At 43.0% G+C, this 19,943-nt stretch overlaps 1 protein-coding gene across 1 annotated transcript in view; it reads left to right on the top strand.

Moving 5' to 3' along the window:
- The window catches only part of CCDC102B (coiled-coil domain containing 102B), a 354,221-nt gene that overhangs the window by 81,032 nt on the left and 253,246 nt on the right, over window positions 1-19,943 (top strand). The window contains 1 exon segment of the mRNA XM_030552669.1: window positions 879-1,088. Within this exon segment, the coding sequence (XP_030408529.1) occupies window positions 879-1,088 (210 nt within the window).

Raw genomic sequence — 19,943 nt, 5'->3', positions numbered from 1 at the left:
AGATTATGCAGTATTAGGCTTCCACCACAATTTTGACAGCTGGAGCCTCGCTGTGCATGGATCTAACAGAGGGATCACCAGCCACCTCGGGGCTGAGAGCAGGAGCCCCCTCTCTCATCCCTGGGCAGCCAATGTAAGCCCCGGACCCCTGCACTTAGCCCTGGGCAGCCGACAGCAGAAATTCATGTAAAAATAACAATGCACTTTACCACAAATATTAAGGTCCATTATTACTTTTCCACAATTTTCCATGGTTTGTCCACAACTCAACTGCAATTTTTTGACAATCATCCTGCAATTCATGTAGAGTCTTAATTAAGTAACAATAACAAAAAACTGCTTATGTTCATCTATTATTAATTGTCTTATTTCCAAAATACTTCATTCCATTTCTTTAAAATTTAAAACAGTGTACAATAAAATTAGGATGGAAAGTGGGGTTTTTCCTTGTGGGTGAAAACTGGTCTCTGACACTTTTAAAGAGATGGTATGCAAAACTGGCTCTGTCTTGTGTTTAAAAAAATCCTTTTTCTTGATTTTTAAGAGTATTAATCTATGTACAATAGAGAATGGAACTAGTTAAAAACAATAACTTAAACTGGTTAACACTTCCCATTTTGAAGTCTGACTTGTGCTTTATGAATGAAAAGATAAAACTACAGAAAAATAAAGAACTGTAGTTTCACTTGTATGTTTTCCTTTTCCATGTTCACATTTTTTAAACATTTATGAATCTTACAAAACTGTTAAATTGTGCATCAAGTTGATTTTTTCCTGAGTGTCCATGAAACCTCTGTAGGATGTTCTGGCTGGATAGCCCTTTAACTTCACCCAGAAAAAAAAGCAGATATTTTAGAAATATTTTTTCTCTTTTTCAGCTGGAGAGACTACAGTCTGAGAATACCTCTGAGTGGAGAAAGAGAGAAATACTTGAAACAGAAAAGCAAGGTCTGGAAAGAGAGAATAGAAGGTTGAAGGCCCACGTGAAAGAAATTCAGGAACTTCTGGATAAGAGAAATAAACTGCCATCAAGTAACTTGGGTTCTGATTTCAAGACAGCACAAAGTGAACTACTGGAAAAAAATAAGGTATGGACTTTATTTGGTAGTAGATCCAAACTTGGTTCGAGGAAGTTCTCAGCCATTAGCACAAATTTAAAATAGTCACTAATCCTGGAAACATTGATTCAACACTGATGTAACGTTACACACAGGAGTATTCCTACTCAAGTCAAAGGGATTCGTACATGCATCAAGTAGTGCATAAAGTTAAGTGTTTGCAGGATTAGGGGCCCTAATGTATTGCTTAATTTTATTTTTGAATGGATGGCACGTTCTTTGAAAAAAGGCTCTGATGGGTGTAGTCATTCCATAAAGTATTACAGTAACAATAACAGTTCTTCAAGATGTTCTCCACATGTATTCCACAACCGTTTCTCCTTGCTGGCTAGTACAGAACCCTACTTCTTTTGGGATTCTGTACTGATGAAGGACCTAAGGGTTGGTTGGCTCTTCTGAGTCCTCAGGTGGTAGGGCTATGACACCTAGAGCACAGGTTTTACTGCAACAGACACTGCTGGCCAAAAGGAACCCATCTCATGCCACCAAGAGAGGAATCCATATGGACCACACATCTCAAAGAACCAAAGCTACTGTGGATAAGTATCTGTTCTTTTCTGTGCCTCACTCTGAAGAAACATCTCCTCAAGCTTCCCCCAAAGGTTTTCATAACATAATAGAAGAGTCCTATTAGTTAAATTATATTGTCCACTCTCTGGCCAATATAGGACTTTCCCCTAGATTACTTGTATTCACCATTGCTTCTCTAGGTGGATTGTTGTATCTTAGTTGTTCAATTAGAAAACAGTTGGGCTAAAATAAGAAATAGTCCATTATTTAAACTGAACCCTGCTGTATTTTTTGCTCACACTTTATATTAAGGCTGCATTTTATAAAAGGTTAATAAATGATCAATAGCTGTTTTATGCATGTTAAAGATATGAGTAGTATTTGCCATAGAACAGTGGTTCCCAAACATTTTGTCCATGCACCAACTGCATTTTGTCTTTCTTATGTGACCCACCCACGGTTCAAATTCATAAGCCAGTGTCCTTCTTTGCCTCCACCTCCTTGCCTTGCTGAGGGGGCAATGCTACCTGCAGCAGCACCCTTTGCTCCAGCACTGCAATCCTAATCCAGGCTCACACAAGAAGGGAAGCCCCAGGGGGGAGGGGAGAGCTTGAGGGAGAGCAGGAGTGAAAACAGTGAAGAGTGAGCTCACCTGTCACTCACTAGGCCTGGGCTGAGCCTGGCTCCCTGCTCCAGGCATTTTGATCCGGTGCACAGGATTGCAGCACCACTCAGGTCTGGACCAGCCATGCCTCCATCATGACTGAGTGACATTGAAACCCCCTGTACCAGATTGCAGTTACACTCACTCAAATTTGGCTTAACACCCATTCATCATGATGGAAGAGTGACTGGGCCAAACCTAAGTAGTGCTGCAACCCTGGCGCCAGATTGCAACACCCAGCATGAGTCAGAGATGGGCTAGCTCTGCAACCCCCACCCACCGACAAGGCTTCTCCTTCTCACCAGGCCTGTTACTAATCTAGAACTTGGCCACAACCCCCCGGGATGTATTAGCAGGAGTGTAGTAAGCAAGACACAAGAAGTAATTCTTCCACTCTACTCAGCACTGATAGGGCCTCAAGTATAGTCCTGTGCCCAATTCTGGGCACCATACTTTGAGAAAGATATGGACAAACTGGAGAAAATCCTGATGAGAGCAACAAAAACGATTAAGGGATGAGAAAACATGATATATGAGGAAAAATTAAAAAAAATTAGTTTGTTTAGTCTGGAGAGGAGAAGACTGAGGGAGGAGATGATAGTAGTCTCCAAATATGTAAAAGGGGCTGTTACAAGAAGGAGGTTGATAAATTGTTTTTAACCACTGAGGACAAGAAGGAATGGTCTCAATTGCAGCAAGTAGGGTGTAGGTTGGACATTAGGAAAAATTTGGTAATTGTCAGGGTGGTTAAGACTGGAAAGATTTACCTAGGGCAGTTGTGATATCTCTATCATTGGAGATTTTTAAGAACAGGTTAGACATACACCTGTCAGGGATGGTCTAAATAATATTTAGTTCTTCCTCAGTGTGGGGAACTGGACTAGATGGCCTATCAAGGTCCTGTGATTTGGAAAATACTTTTATAGATAGTTATAAGCACACCAATAGATGGTCATAAACCTTGGTTATAAGTGTCTTTCTGGAGAATATAATAATCAACTAACTATTTATTAAAATACCTATTATCTTGTTTCCTCTGCATTAAGGATAAGTTTCTAAATAGTTATGAAAGCATGCCCATGAGGCCTTTCTTTTTAAGGTCTTAAAAGTATTTAGCTTACTTATTACAGAATTAGCCCACCCATAACATGGATGCATTCAGAGAGATTGCAGCAGTGTAACTGAGGATATAATTAATGTTATGACATATTCTTTCCCATGTGGTTTTGCAGTTTATTGCTCCAGTAGCCCTTGCTGTTATTTTTAGGAAAAAGGGAGGAGAGAGTGAGAAGGAGTGTGTGCCCATGAGTCTGAGTGACTGCAATTGTATGTTCATTAAGTAGTAGGTTATGTGCCTTGAAATGGTGTCAGGTAGATACTAGGTATAGAATGTATGTTGGAGGGGGTGGTGTGTGTGTGTGAGGAGATTCAGGGAAGGGAGAGGGAACCAAAGAACCAGGGCCACAGTTTATTACCCTTACTTGACTTGAGTTACTTTAGCTCATTCCAGGAGTAGACCAACTGGAATCTGTGGGACTCTGAATAAGGTGCAACTTATCATGACTGAGGGTGCTGTCAACATTTGGCACAAATGAGCTTCTGTAACTTTTTCGTGCTTATTGTTTGTATGTGATTTATGTTGTTTTTCTTTATTTAGGGCTGTGAGTAAGCACCAGCCATTGAATGGACCAGGTGTAAACAAATAGCCTATAGATTCTAACACAGACTGTTTGCCAAATAAATGCCCCTCTCTTATCCCTTCCCCATTGCCTACCAACAAAGGAAAGATTGGAGATGAATCTATAGTCTATGAACAGTTATGCCATACAGCAGCAGTTCTCAAACTGAGAGTCAGGACTCCAAAATGGATCATGACCCCATTTTAATGGGGCTTCCAGGGTTGGCGTTAGACTGGCTGTGGCCCAGGGCCAAAGCTGAAGCCCGAGCCCCACCGCCCAGGCTCAGGATTCAACTTCAGCCCAGGGTGTCAGGACTCAGGTTAGAGGCCCCATGCCTGGGGATGAAGACTTTGGGCTCTGATTTGCTCCTCCCAGGCAGTGGGGCTTGGGTGGGCTCAATCTTCGGTCCCCCTTCCTGGGGTCATGTAGTAAATTTTGTTGTCAGAAGGGGGTCACAGTGCAATGAAGTTTGAGAACCCCTGCCATAAAGATATTTTAGAATTGTTTCCCTGTACTTAAGATAGGCAACAATGGTAGCATTACCTGGTAGTAATGGTTGGGAAATATTGATTCTTTAATGAAAACCACTGGTGCCCAGTAATGAAATAAATCATATATCAGCAAAGGTTCCTTAAATCTGTTGGTGTTTGTTATGTATTCCACAAATTACAATGTGAGTCTCTGTAAGGGTGGAAAGTTCTCCTAGGAGGAAAGAGGAAATGCTTTATCTCTTTCTTACCCAGGACATTTGTAACATAAAACCAGACCAGAAAGAAACTGAGGAACCTGATTGTCTTGCACCTGCATAAGAAATATACTAGTTCCCAAAGAAGCCAATGCAATAAGAATTTATGTGTCGATTTTTTCCAATCTAGTATAGGTAAAAAAAATAATATTACACCTTTGTTTTCATTTGGACAGTGAAGAATCAAACTAGGGCTAGATGCTTCCAAATTCCCAAGACAGTGTGGCAGTTCTGATGCATGTGTTTTCAACAGTAACAGACTATTAGCATTTTTTGTAACTATTTTTCTTAATATTAAACTTGTGAATGATTACTTTAGCTCATCTTTTCTAAGGGGACTTACTCCAGCCTTTAATTTTGAACTTGCATTTTAGTGTGCATAATTATATACAAATAATGATCTCCACCGTCATTTGGGGTAGCAATTCACATATAAGTGCCATGAATGCAGACAAGCATTTTTTGGGCACAAATGTTAGTGTGAAGATATATGCCTACAAAATGATGCCATGCATTAAAAATTAGGCCCTAAAATTCTGAATTGTCAGTGTGTTCAAAATATTTCCATTGTCAGTTTCCAAAAGGTTAACTTCGGTTGTTTTGTTGTATGCGATCAACAAAATTGGTGAAACAATTGAGAGAAGACATTGTTTTTTATGTGGCCCTATTGACTGCATTTCCTGGAATGGAGTTTGCATTTTAGAATAATAGTTATAATGTTTGACAAATAGGCTGGCAACTAATGTTAAATGTATCCAGGTGGTTCATTTTAGAAGGGATCGCAATGAATGAAAAGACTATTGAAAATATAAATCAGTACTCAAAAGCATATTATTTACTGAAGGAGATTTATTACCTTCAACTCTAAAGATAATTTTGAACAAAATCTGAAATTAATTTTGTTGAGTAGTAATTTTGTTTTCCAGTGCTAGCTCTAATTATTGAGGTAAAGGTCTTCAAGCAAAGATCTGCTAAGTAATGTATCTATTTATCTAGCTTTAAAAATAAGTACAAATACAATAGATTAGCTGTAGGGTATAACTTTGAAGTTACTACTTGAGTAATGTTTCCTCGCTTGCTGTTTTGTCTTTGCAATAGGCTTGTAAAGGTTTCGTATATATGCAGTCAAACTGGGAGCAAGAGAGAAAAGTCAGTGATTCTGAACCAGCTCCATCACAAAATAACCTTTGCATGCTAGAATGTGATCATCAATAATTTCTGTGCTCCCCCTCACTGAGGTTCAGATATAACCAAGGACGCTGCTGGGCCTTCAGGCTTGGTTCCTTTTTGACTTAGAAGAGGAGGAATGGTGATACTCGTCTCAGTGGGGCAGTAACCAGTGAAAGGGATTAAATTTTTCTTTGTTTTTGAAATTGAGGAAAAATCCAACTTTATTTTCCAGTGGAAAAAGGTGGTAGGAGGAAAGTGAGGGTGAGATTTTTTCTGCACAACCTTTAAACAAAATAATTCTCGTAATCAAAACCTCACTTTTCAGTGAAAATGTTCTTAAAAATACTTTGATCAGCTCTATTCTCAAGGATCTTGGTAAAAACTATTTTTCTGTTTGTTTATTTGTTTTTTTTAAAAACTTTTTACATCCACATTTGTGTACTCCTAATCCCCAAGTTTCAGAACTGATGGGTATTTCTTAAACATGAAAAATCAATGAATCCTTAATCAAAGTGAAGCCTGTTGTATTACCAGTCCCTTGAGATATGTAACCTCCCATGTTATATTTATTTCATCTTTCTTATCTTCCCCCACAGGCTGTCATAAGATAATATGGTGGCTTCTGACAGCAAGATGGCCACCATCCTCCCTGAGGGCAGTTTGACTTCTGTTGTAAACAATAGCAGATGATGGCCATTTTGAAAGTATATGATTGTTCATAGAATTCTCTACAGTAGACTATTCTGCAGTCCATGCTGAAGAAAAAACTTTCAGTTATGAATAAAAACAAGAAATCATGACCATAAATCCTAAAACTTTACTTTCAGCATTACCCATTGCACCACAAGTACTTACAAAGGATAGAAAGGGGAATCTGGGGGTTAGGGGAGGGGGAAAGAGAAAGGGCCAGATGGGATGGAGGGAGAAAATGGAATTTGTGTGCTGTGCATGCAGGGAAATATAAAGGTCAGGAGTGGGGTGAAATTGACCAGTGTTCTATGGTTGCTCTGTCCTGCTCCAGAGTGGGAGAAGGCAGCCACTGAATCTGATCCTAAAAATCAAGGGGGGGGGGGAAGGGAAGAGATGAGTATTGATTTTTTGTTTGTTTGTTTCTCTCCCCTCAAGTTAGGGTTGAGGCTACATATCTTCAAATCTTGAGAAATAGCACATGGTAACATTAGCTTTGGGTTTCTTTGTTAGATTTTAAGTATGAATTTTTTAAATGTTAAAAAAACTAAGACAATTCCTAGATAACTGTTAACATGGAATTAAGGTTGGGATTACATGTCTGCAGTTTAGAGTAAAACCCATTACAGGAATATTTCAATTATCCCCAAATCAGTGATAACCCTGGAAAATCCATAGTTAACGTGAAAATGTTTGGTTTTTCTTTTAAGGTAAGGAAATTCATAGTTAAGGCAGCCAAACAACTTTAGTTCAGGCCCTGTGGTGATACCATGAAAGTAAAAATGAAATATATAAGTTGTCTTTAAAAATCAGTTTCTGCTAATATGGGAGTACAAACATTATTATGCACCAGTTATAACGGTCTGGTTATTTCATGATGTCAAGTATCAGAGGGGTAGCCAGGTTAGTCTGTATCCACAAAAACAATGAGGAGTCTCTTGGCACCTTAAAGAGTAACAGATTTATTTGGGCATAAGCTTTTGTGGGTGAAAAACCCACTTCTTCAGATACTTATGCCCAAATATATCTGTTCGTCTTTAAGGTACCACTGACTCTTAGTTGTTTTTGTGGCTATTTCACGGTGTGCCTAACCTTAAGTCTGAATATTCTAGATTTGTAACACTTGTTTTTAGGATAACTAAAATATCTCTTATGTTTCTTCCCCTTAATTCCAATTTGGTAGCTTCTTTATTCAGGAATAAACCAATGCCCAATTAATCTGTATTTGAAATGGTTAAGTAATCCTTAAAGTTTAATCACTTATTTTAAAAAATCTTGAAAAATTATTTAACTAACTATTTGGAAATGCTTGGCAAATTGTCATCTTGCTCTTCAATTGGGTAAATATTTTTTTTAAATTGTCAAATAACTTGTTCAAAAATATTTGTGAAATATGCAAATTATTTGAATAGTTATTCACTCAATTCTTAATCCATATACATTGTGTAAGCATTTCTTCCTGTGGGAACATACATTGATAAAACTGAAGAGCAGACATCAGTAAATGAAAGCTCATGCCTTTCTGATCATATTTTACAATACAGAATGGCTGATGTGCTGAAATTCAGAAGTCAGTGTCATAAAACTAAAAAAGGTCACAATATCTCTTTCCTCTGTCACATTTTTCAAATTGATCAGCTCTTCAATATATCAATTTTATCAAACCACATACAAGTAGGAGACAGTCCCAACTACAAACATTTGTATGGAATGTTATATTGGGTAACTCCACCAGAGAGGTCCTTTGGGGCCATCTGCCTGTCCCAAGTCAGGATAAAGGAGGAGGGTTGGGCATGGGGCTAGCAACTCCACCTCGTAAAAAATCAACCTGCTACAGAAACGCCAACAATAGAGAAAACAGAGACTTTTACCCTGGAAAAAGAATGGTCTTCAACTCGAAGATGCATGACGCTGGGTGGTAAAAGCCGTGAGGAAGCCACTAAGCCGATTACCCTTCTCGCAAACAGGAGGATTACCATAGGCACATGGAACGTGAGGACCATGTACGAGTCAGGAAAGACGGCGCAGGTTGCAGCTGAGATGAGGAGCAACAACCTGACCCTATTAGGCATTAGCGAGACAAGATGGACGCAAGCGGGACAGAGATGACTGTTGACAGAAGAGCTGTTGCTGTATTCAGGACATGAAGAGAGCGACGCACCCCACACACAGGGAGTAGGCTTCATGTTGTCCAAGCAGGCACAGAGAGCACTGATTGGTTGGGAGGCACATGGTCCCAGGATCATCACAGCATCCTTCAGAACTAAAATGAAGAGGATTAAGATGAATGTTGTTCAGTGCTATGCTCCAACTAATGACAGCGAAGAGGAGGACAAAGATTATTTTTACAACAGACTCCAGAAAATATTAGAGATTCTTCCAGACAAAGACATCATCATCCTTATGGGAGACTTTAATGCCAAAATTGGACCTGACAACACAGGATATGAACAAGTCATGGGGACCCACACTCTGGGAGAGATGAGTGAGAATGGAGAGAAATTTGTGGATCTGTGTGCACTTAACAACCTGGTCACAGGAGGTAGCATCTTTCCTCACAAGCGGATCCACAAGAGTACCTGGGTATCACCAGCAGGCATGACAGAAAATCAGATTGATCATGTCTGCATTAGCAAGAAGTTCAGAAGATCCTTGCAGGACGTTAGAGTTAGAAGAGGAGCAGATGCGGCGTCTGACCATCACTTGGTGGCCAGATTGAAGCTGAAGCTGAAAAAGAACTGGATAGATGCGTCAGACAGAAGAGTGAAGTACAACGTCAGCCTTCTGAAGGACCATAAGACCAAGGAAGATTTTGGACTGACGCTGAAGAATAAGTTTTCAGTATTACAGGATCGGTCTGAGGAAGAGGAAGACAGTGTACTAAACAGATGGCAGAAAGAGAGACAGACACTTAGGTCAGTATGCCAGGAAGTGTTTGGAATTAAGAAACACCAGCAGAAAGAGTGGATCACAGCAGAGACCTTGATCAAGATAGAAGACAGAAAGAAGAAGAAGGCAGCAGTCAATAGCAGCAGGACTAGAGCAGCAAAGGCCAAAGCTCAAAAAGAGTATGCTGAAGCCCATAGAGCAGTGAAGAGGAATATCAGGAAGGACAAGAGAGAGTATGTGGATGAACTGGCAGCAGAAGCGGAGCAGGCAGCATACAGCGGTAATATGAAACAGCTGTATGATACTACCAAGCGACTGTCTGGAAAGTTCAGCAAGCCAGAACATCCCGTTAAAGACAAGCAGGGAAAGTCTATAACAGGAATAGAACAACAGATGAACAGATGGGCGGAGCACTTTGAGGAACTCCTGAACAGACCAGCACCACCAAATCCACCAGATATCCACCCAGCCAATGAGGACCTCCCAATTAATTGCGATCAACCAACCAGAGATGAGATCAGAAAAGCCATCATCATGATGAAGAATAGGAAGGCGGCTGGACCTGATGACATCCCAGCAGAGGCCCTGAAAGCAGACCTGGATGCTTCAGTGGAAATGCTGTACCCACTCTTTGGGAAGATATGGGAAGAAGAAGTGATTCCGGTAGACTGGAAAGAGGGATATCTCATCAAAATCCCCAAGAAAGGAGATTTTAGCAACTGTGCCAATTATAGAGGAATCACACTCCTGTCGGTGCCAGGGAAGGTCTTCAACCGAGTCCTCTTAGAGAGAATGAAGGATGCCGTCGATCCACAGCTACGAGATGAACAGGCAGGTTTCCGGCAGAATAGATCATGCACGGACCAGATAGCAACGCTTCGCATCATAGTCGAGCAGTCTCTGGAGTGGAACTCCTCGTTGTACATCAACTTTGTTGATTATGAGAAAGCGTTCGATAGCATGGATCGAGAGACCCTCTGGAAGCTCCTTCGGCACTACGGCATCCCAGCAAAGGTGGTCAACCTGATCAAGAACTCATATGATGGTATACACTGTAGAGTGATCCATGGAGGGCAGCTTACTAACAGCTTCCAGGTGCAAACTGGAGTCAGGCAAGGATGCTTGTTGTCACCATTTCTCTTTCTCCTCGTCATCGATTGGATTATGAAGACATCCACTTACGAGCGTAGGAACGGAATCCAGTGGACGTTGTGGACCCAGCTTGATGACCTGGACTTTGCTGACGACCTTGCGCTCCTTTCGCACAGTAAACAGCAGATGCAAGAGAAGACCAACGTAGTGGCAGCCACGTCATCACAGGTTGGCCTCAACATTCACAAGGACAAGACCAAGATCCTTAGGATTAACTCCATCAGCAATGACCCAGTCACACTGAATGGAAGCCCCCTGGAAGAAGTGCAGTCCTTCACCTACCTAGGTAGCATCATCGACCAGCAGGGTGGCACAGACGCAGACATCAAAGTAAGGATTGGTAAGGCAAGAGCAGCCTTCTTACAGCTCAAGAACATCTGGAGCGCCAGAGAGCTGTCTTTGGCAATAAAAATTCAACTGTTCAACTCCAATGTGAAATCAGTTCTACTGTATGGAGCTGAAACCAGGAGGACAACCAAAACAACCATCAGGAAGATCCAGACCTTCATTAATAGCTGCCTCAGAAGGATTCTCCAGATCCGCTGGCCAGACACCATCAGTAACATCCACCTCTTGGAGAAGACCTGTCAACTCCCAGCAGAGGAAGAAATCAGAAGGAGAAGGAGGGGTTGGATAGGACATATACTACGTAAGCAGCCAACTAACATCACCAGACAGGCACTGCGGTGGAACCCCCAAGGCAAACGGAAAAGAGGACATTCAAGAAACACCTGGCAACGCGACCTTCAGGCTGATAGCAAAAAAATGGGCTATACCTGGAACCAGCTAGAGCAAATGGCCCAGGACAGAGGACTCTGGAGATCTGTGGTTGGTGGCCCATACCCCGATTGGGGTGACGGGCATGAGTGAGTGAGTGACTTATATTGGGTATAAATACTTTAAAAAATATTACTTAGAAGGGAAAATAGTTCCTTATTAAATGAATTTATCTCCTTATTTCTTGCATGTGAATGAACTGAATACAAATACAAAACAGTCAGTTCAAATTAATCGATAACTTGATAGTAGCTCACTATAGTGAAAATAATGTAAGCAGCATTCAGTAGTAAAAGAAAGGGAAATCAAAATGGAGTTCTTTGTCATCTTTGAAGTGTCTGTGACAAGTAATATTTTTAGTATGCATCCTAGAATTATTCCACAATACTGACTGTCTAAACTAGACTTCTCTCTCTTTCTCTCTCTCAGTTCAAAGGAAATACTTCATACTTAATTTGAAGATAGATTCTCAAACTACTAAATTCAAAAAGCTCTGTTCTATTAATGTCTGGTGGAGCTATCAAAGCAGAACACCAAAAATGCATAATTGAGAGCAACAACAATGAAGGTCATGGTTCAGCAAAGCACTTAAGCATGTTCTCAAGTCCCACTGAAGTTACTAGGACTTAAGCACATGCTTAAATACTTTACTGATCCAGGACCTTTAAGTCTTAATAACTTCAGTTGGACTTGAGAACATGCCTAAATGCTTTGCTGAACCATGACCGTCATTAATGTTGCACTGAATCCCACTGAAGTTCATAGCATTTAAATATATGACTAAATGGTTTATTGAATCATGGCCTTAAAGTTATCTATTCTTCTAATTATGAAAACAAAGATTCTGATCCTGCACACAGCCTAGTATTTTTAAATTATTATTGAAACTGAAAATACAAAATTATTATTAACTATATAGGTTGGTTTATTCCAACTGATGTTTTAAAAAACCAGTTTTACATTACTATGAATCCCATACAAGAAAATAGTCTGAATGAATACTCTTATAAATGAGTCTGAGAGACTGATAAAATAGATGCACTTCTATATCTGAAAATAAAATTTAAAAGTACACCTGGAAACAAGTCTCTATGGGCATTCAGAAACGGCAGATATATGAATGGAAAGGTATGGAAAAGTAAGCATCTTTTTGATAGCTTAAGATTTCAGATTTAGTTTGTCCCAAAGGAAGAAATGTATTCTTTTGATTACTTGTTTTGTATTTTATTTTTAACCTTCATATGATGGCTGCTTCAACAGCACAGAAGAGCTGACAAGGTTTCTCTTTGAAACATTTTGATAGGATGAATAATTAAATCCAGAGGTAGCATGAACACAAAGGCCAGCATCCTTATAGCTTTCACACTAACCCACACAAAATGGAATGCATTGAATTTTAGATGGCTAAAATAAATATAAAATACACTAAATCCAAATACCAAATATCAATTCCATCATTCCCTAACCAACACTTAAATTGATTTAGAAAGGTCATTAACCCTGGTTTATATAAAATATGAGTATAAAAGTGAATGAATGATACAGATAATGTTTTCAATGTACTTTAAAAGCAGGATACAGCTTATTTCCACTCTGAATTTGTTTAGCTTCAACTTCTAGCCTTGGAACATGTTATACCTTTGTCAGCTACATTGAAATGTCCATTATCAAATATTTGTTCCCATGTAAGTATCGTAAACTGTGATAAAGTCCCCTTTAATCTTCTCTTTATTAAGGTTAATAGACTCTAGGAATTTAATCATTATAAGGCATGTTTTAATAATTTTCATGGCTCTTCTCTGACCCCTCCCAATTTATCAACATCCTACTTCAGTTGTGGGTACCAGAACTAGACACAGTATTCCAGCCGTGGTTGCACTAGTGCCAAATACAGAGGTAACATTACCTTTCTACTCCTACTAAAGATTTTTCTCTGTATGCAATCAAAGATTATTTTAGCCCTTTTGGCCACAGAATTGCACCAGGAGCTCAAGTTCAGCTGATTATCCACCAGGATCTCCAAAACTTTATCAGTGACCAGTCTTCATTATTTACTGCTCCTCAACTTTTTGTGTCATCTACTGACTTTATCATAAGAACATCAGAATGGTCATTCTAGATGCCCCAGAGGGAAATTCCAGATGCCCCAGAGGGAATGAACAGAACAGGTAATCATCAAGTGATCCATTTCTTGTTGCCCATTTCATGTTTCTGGTTAAACAGAGACTAGGGACACCATCCCTGCCCATTCTGGATTTAGCCATTGATGGATTTGTCCTCCATTAACTTATCTAGTCCTTTTTTGAACCCTGCTATGGTCTTGGTCTTCACAACATTCTCTAGCAAAGAGTTTCACAGATTGATTGTGTGTTGTGTGAAAAAAAATTCCTTTTGTTTGTTTCAAACCTGCGGCCTATTAATTTTATTTGGGGATCCCTAGTTCTTGTGTTATGAGAAGTATTAAACAACACTTCCTCATTTACTTTCTCCATACCAGTCATGATTTTATAGACTTCTATCATATTACTGTCATAACTTAGTCCCAGATTTGGACCTTAGCGTCCAAAATATGGGGGTTAGCATGAAAACCTCCAAGCTTAGTTACCAGCTTGGACCTGGTACGGCTGCCACCACCCAAAAAATTAGAGTGTTTTGGGGCACTCTGGTCCCCACAAAAACCTTCCCTGGGGACCCCAAGACCCAAATCCCTTGAGTCTCACAACAAAGGGAAATAATCCTTTTTTCCTTCCCCCCTCCAGGTGCTCCTGGAGAGATACACAGAAGCAACCTTCGTGAATCCAAGCAGAGGGAGTTCACCCTCTGTAATTCCAGTCCTGGAAACAAAAGCACTTTCCTCTTCACCCAGAGGGAATGCAAAATCAGGCTAGCAAATTCAACACACACAGATCTCCCCCTGATTTCTTCCTCCCACCAATTCCCTGGTGAGTACAGACTTAATTTCCCTGAAGTTCCCCACTAAAGAAGAACTCCAACAGGTCTTAAAAGAAAGCTTTATATAAAAAAGAAAGAAAAATACATAAAAAATGGTCTTTCTGTATTAAGGTGACAAATACAGGGTCAATTGCTTAAAAGAATATTGAATAAACAGCCTTATTCAAAAAGAATACAAATTAAAGCACTCCAGCCACTATAGACATGTAAATACAAAAACAACAAAACCATGTTTGGTACTCACACTTGGAAACAGAAGATTAGAAAACAGAAATTACTTTTCAAAGCTGAGAGAAAAGCAGGCAGACAGACAAAGACTCAGACACAACCTTCCCTCCACCCAGAGTTGAAAAAAATCCTGTTTCCTGATTGGTCCTCTTGTCAGGTGCTTCAGGTGAAAGAGACATTAACCCTTAGCTATCTGTTTATGACAATTACCCCTTAGTCTTCTCTTTTCCAAGTTGAAAAGTCCCTGTTTTATTAATCTCTCCTCATGTGGAAGGTGTTACATACCCCTAATCATTTTATTGCCCTTTCCTGAACCTTTTCCAATTCCAATATACCTTTTTGAGATGGAGTAACCACATCTATATACAGTATTCAAGATGCAGGCATACCCAGGATTTATAGAGAAGCAATATGATATTTTCCATTGTATTATTTATCCCTTTCCTAATGATTCCTAACATTCTGTTAGATTTTTTGACTGACACTGCACACTGAGTAGATGTTTTCAGAGAACTATCCACAGTGTCGCTGTGATCTCTTTCTTGAGTGGCAACAGCTAATTTAGACCCTATCATTTTATATGTATAGTTGGGATTATCTTTTCAGTGCACATTACTTTGCATTTATCAACATTGAATTTATCTGCCTTTTTGTTGCCCAGTAACCCAGTTTTGTGACATTCCTTTGTAAATCTTTGCAGTCTGCTTTTGACTTAACCACCTGGAATAGTTTTGTATCCTCTGTAACTTTTAACACCTCACTTCTTCCACCTTTTTCCAGATCATTTATGAATATGCTGAACAGTACTGGTCCCAATACACAGCCATCAGGGACACCACTATTTACCTCTCTCCATTCTGAAAACTACCCATTTATTGCTACCCTTTATTTCCTATCTTTTAACCAGTGATGATTTCATGTTACCTTCCAGTTCATAACATGGAATGTTATCTTCAACATAAAGATTTTGAATACTGTAGGACCAAGAACTACAAACATACTCAGTGATGATTCCCTATTTACAATAACATTTTGAGACCCATCTGTTATGAGGTATCAAGTCAAACATCTGATAAAAGACTAAGTATATAACATCAACAGTATTACCTTTATCAACCAAATTTGTAATCTCATCAAAAAAGATATCAAATAATTTAACAGAATCTATTCTCCATAAACGCATGTGACATCCAGGAATTTCTTGGTGCAAATTGGCAAAGGGAACAGGAGTTACATAGAGGTTTACAGGAGACTCCTGGTTCTGATGTCTACATAATAGTGCACCAAAGGATAGTATGCGAGGTTTCTACCAACAGCCAGTAACACATTGATCATCTTGGTCATTGAGAGATATACTTATAGGTAATATTAAAAAAGTTGTATATTTATACTGGAAATTATGTTCTTAAAATCTTGAAGTTAAAAGTAGGTTACCAGGAGCTGACCGGTCTTTAAAAGATGGTGTTCAGGCTGAGGATAGTAGATGCTTATCTCTCTTTGTCTGGTCAAGAGTGTAATGTGTATTGTATGTCTCACAATGTAAATCTATCTGCTTGTGGGGCCAGGTGCCTATTAAAAGATTGCTGGTCAAGAAAAGAGGTAGGTCACAGGGGAAAACAATCAGTTTAAGGTGTGACAGACCCAGACCAGTAGGGTACAGGAGTCTGGTCTTGTTGGTATCCAGGAAGTGGGAGGGCAAAGCCTGCCCACTACTAAAGGACCTCAGGATCCACAGGTCTGTGACACCAAATAATTGCGTGGGACAACCAATGAAAAAAGCGGGATCGGGAGTGAGGTCAGAGGGCTAAACAAAGAGAACCTGATGGGGACACTGAGCAGAGAACCCCAGAGAACGCCCACTGATCCTCAGAGGAGTCAAGGGAGCCAGTGGACACTGCCCAGAGGAACTCTGCCAGGATGCATGAACGGACGGAGGAGTGGAAATAGGCCCCACAGTCGCAGGAAATGCCGTTGGCCAAACTCCTCTCCCTGGTTTTGTAAATGGCTAATTTGGCCAGGGCCAAGAGGAGGTTGAAAAGGAGATCCCACGACTTTGTGGGCCACATATGGGGAGTGCGTAGATAAACAGGTGAAGGGAAAAGTGCAACCAAAAATGCAGGAAGAGATCCAAGAGGAGCCGGAACAGTGGTTGCAACTTGGCATACTCTAAATAAATGTGCGCCAGGGTCTCCTTCACGCTGAACAGGGGCAGGTGTTGGGGACAGTGGTAAACCATGCCAACTACATGCCCATGCTCACGGCCCCATGAAGGAGCCACCAACTGACATCCCCGGCAGGCCTCGGGACCAGGGCAGAGTATAAGCTGGTCCACCGGGGCTCCTCACCCTCGAGAGGTGGCAGGAGGTCCTGCCACTTTGTATCAGGGTGGGGCGCGAGGGTGAAATAGTGAAGAGTGTGGAGCACGAGTGTGTACAGAGGTTTCCTAGGTGCAGTCTGGAACAGGGGCCCCGATAAAAAGGTCCACGGATCCTGGGGTGTGCCCTCTCACAGGACCTGGTTGAGGTAGGTCCGAGCAGCGGGCAGTAAAGCAGCCTTCCCCTCTTGAAGTACGTGCCAGGTAGTACGAGGTATGGAGAGCCCCATGCGCTGAGTGTCAAGGGATCCAGCCAGTCTCCCCGGTCGTAGTCCAGGAGGTCTCCGACCCTGGTGATTCCCATCAAGACCAGCCTCTGCCGCATCGTGGGGGACTCCGCCACCTGCACACGAAGCTGGGGGTTGTGTAGCAGGGGCTCCGCGAGGAGATCAGCCCCTATGGTGGCTGCCACGGACCTGGTCATTGAAAAGAGCTTCTAGGTCTGGAGGAGGTCTTGGTAGAAGACCGGCAGCCCGGAGACGTCTCGCAGAAGACCTCTCGGATGGAGGTAAAAGAACTGCCAGTCGTATCGGAGCCCTCGGAAGTGGTGGAGGAAGGCATGCACCAATACGCTCCACACCAGACTACCTGCACCATACAGGAGCCTCTGCAGGGCCTGGAGGCGGAAGACACGGACCTGAGTGTGTAGGCACTTCAGGGCCTGCCCTCCCTCCTTCAGGAGCAGGTGGAGAACCCCTGCAGAAACCCAGTGCATTCCTGGCCAAAAGAACTCCAGAATCATCGTCCGGAGGTTAGCCAGGAAACCCAGGGCCGGGAGCAGGGTGTTGAGCCGGTACCAAAGCACGGACAGGACTAGTTGATTGAGCACCAGTGCCCTCCCTCGAAGGGAGAGGCACCGGAGTAGTCCTGTCCATTTCCGGAACCATTCCGTCACCCTGCCCTCTAAACCATGCCAGTTCTCCGATGGTGACGGATGCGTGGCAGAAAGGTAAATTCCGAGATAGAGCAGCAGACCCGTGCTCCACCGGATGGCCTGAAGCGCAGGTAGGAGGGAGCTCACCTGCCACCCGTCCCCAACCACCAGGCCAGAGCTCTTGACCTAGTTGACCCGGGCGGAGGAGACCACCGAGTAGATAGCCTGGCAGGCCTCCACTCGCACCAAGTCGCTCGGGTCCTGGACCACGAGGAGCACATCGTCGGCATACGCTGACAGGACTAGCCACTGCTCCAGCTCTCGAAGCACCAACCCGTCAGCCTCCGGAGGAGACAGAGGATGGCCTCGATCACCAGAGTGTACAGCTGACCCGAGAAGGGACACCCCTGCTGTACTCCTCACCCAAAGCTGACCGGCTCGGTCAGGGTCCAGTTGAGCCTCACCAGACATTCCGCAGAAGCATACAGCACCTGAAGACAACCCACAAACCGGGGTCCAAAGCCGAATGCTCGCAGAGTGCTCAGGAGATACCCATGGTCCACCCTGTCAAACTCCTTCTCCTGATCCAGGGACAAGGGGGCGAACGACAGACCATCCCTACACCCTAATTCCAGAAGTTCTCGGACCAGATACAGGTTATCAAAAATCGTGCGGCCCCTAGCCGCATCGAGATGGCCTTCGCAACGATTTTGTAGTCCGTGCTGAGAAGCGAGATGGGACAACAATTCCGTAAGTCACTGAGGTCCCTCCTCTTTGGCAATAAGGCGAGCATGGCTCGCCTGCACGAGAGAGGGAGGACCCCATTCTACAAAGACTCTGCCCAGACAGTGACCAGGTCTGGGCCAAGGACGTCCCAGAACATGCGTTAGAACTCCACGGTCAGCCTGTCCAAACCCAGAGATTTATTGGTGGGCATGCAATGGAGGGCTTCCGAGAACCCGGCCAGAGTGAGAGCCAGCTCTAGCCAGTCGCAGTCGCCCCTGCTGACCATCGGGAGTCCGTCCCAGAGCACTTTGCAAGCATTAGGATGGTCGGATCCGAGGAAAAAAAGAGTCTCGTAGAAGACACTGGCCCTCTCACACATCTCCACTGGATCCATGAGAGGGGTGCCGTCCTCCGTTATTGGCCCCCCTCCTTTTCTCCAGGCGTAGAAGAAGCAGGAGCCGAGATCCATCTCCCGAAGGAGGCGAATGTGGGATCGAACAAAGGCATCCCGGGCCCGATGGTCCTATTGGCATCCAGTGGGGGTGGGCGGGAGAAGCCTGCCCACTTCTAAAGGACCTCCCCTCAGACTAAGGGGAGGACCCACAGGTCTGAGACATCAAGTAATTACAGGGGACAACTAATGAAAAAACAGGTCTTCGAGGGCCCAGAGCTCCTCCTGCTTCTCCCGGCATGCTCCACAGAGGGATGGATCCTCGGGGCTGGCGGCCAGACGCCTCTCCAGCTCCAAGACCTTCCGTTCCAGCTGCCCTATCGCCACATTCCTCCATTGGCTGGCGCCCCAGGTGTAGTTGCGGCAGAAGAACCAGACTCACACCTTCCCCAGGTCCCACCACCGCCGCGCTGAGGGAAAGGCACATCTCTGCCTTCGCCAGGCCAGCCAGAACTCCCGGAAGGATGCCACGAAGCCTGCATCCTCCAGCAAACTATTATTAAAGTGCCAATAGGCCGGCCCCGGCCTCTCTGCACAGAGAGAGGCCGTCATGGTGGCAAGGTGATGATCTGAAAAGGGGGCCAGCCGAACGCTGGAGGAGTGGGATCGTGAAAGGTGGAGACAGGACAGGTAAATGCGGTCCAGCACGGGAGTGGCGTGTCCGATGGGCCTCCACCCTGACGAAGGTGAACGTCGAGACGTCATCCGGGTGGTGGTCACGCCAGACGTCCACCAGGGAGTGGCGTTTGATGATCTCCTGGAGGACGTCTGTGGCGGCTGGGCACTGCTCGGTCCCTGAGCAGTCTTGTTCTTCGAGGGTGGTGTTAAAGTCCCCGCCCAGGACCAGGCACTCACGAGGATCCAGGGAGCCAAGGAAGGCGGCTGCCTGCTGATAAAAATGCAACCGCTCCAGGCCCGATGTCGGGGTGTAGACGTTGACAAGATTA

The sequence above is a fragment of the Gopherus evgoodei genome, chromosome 2, assembly GCF_007399415.2.
Source record: "Gopherus evgoodei ecotype Sinaloan lineage chromosome 2, rGopEvg1_v1.p, whole genome shotgun sequence".
In the NCBI taxonomy this organism is placed as follows: domain Eukaryota; kingdom Metazoa; phylum Chordata; order Testudines; family Testudinidae; genus Gopherus; species Gopherus evgoodei.
Note: the sequence above shows the minus strand (reverse complement) of the source record. Positions and strands in the feature narration are given on the sequence as shown.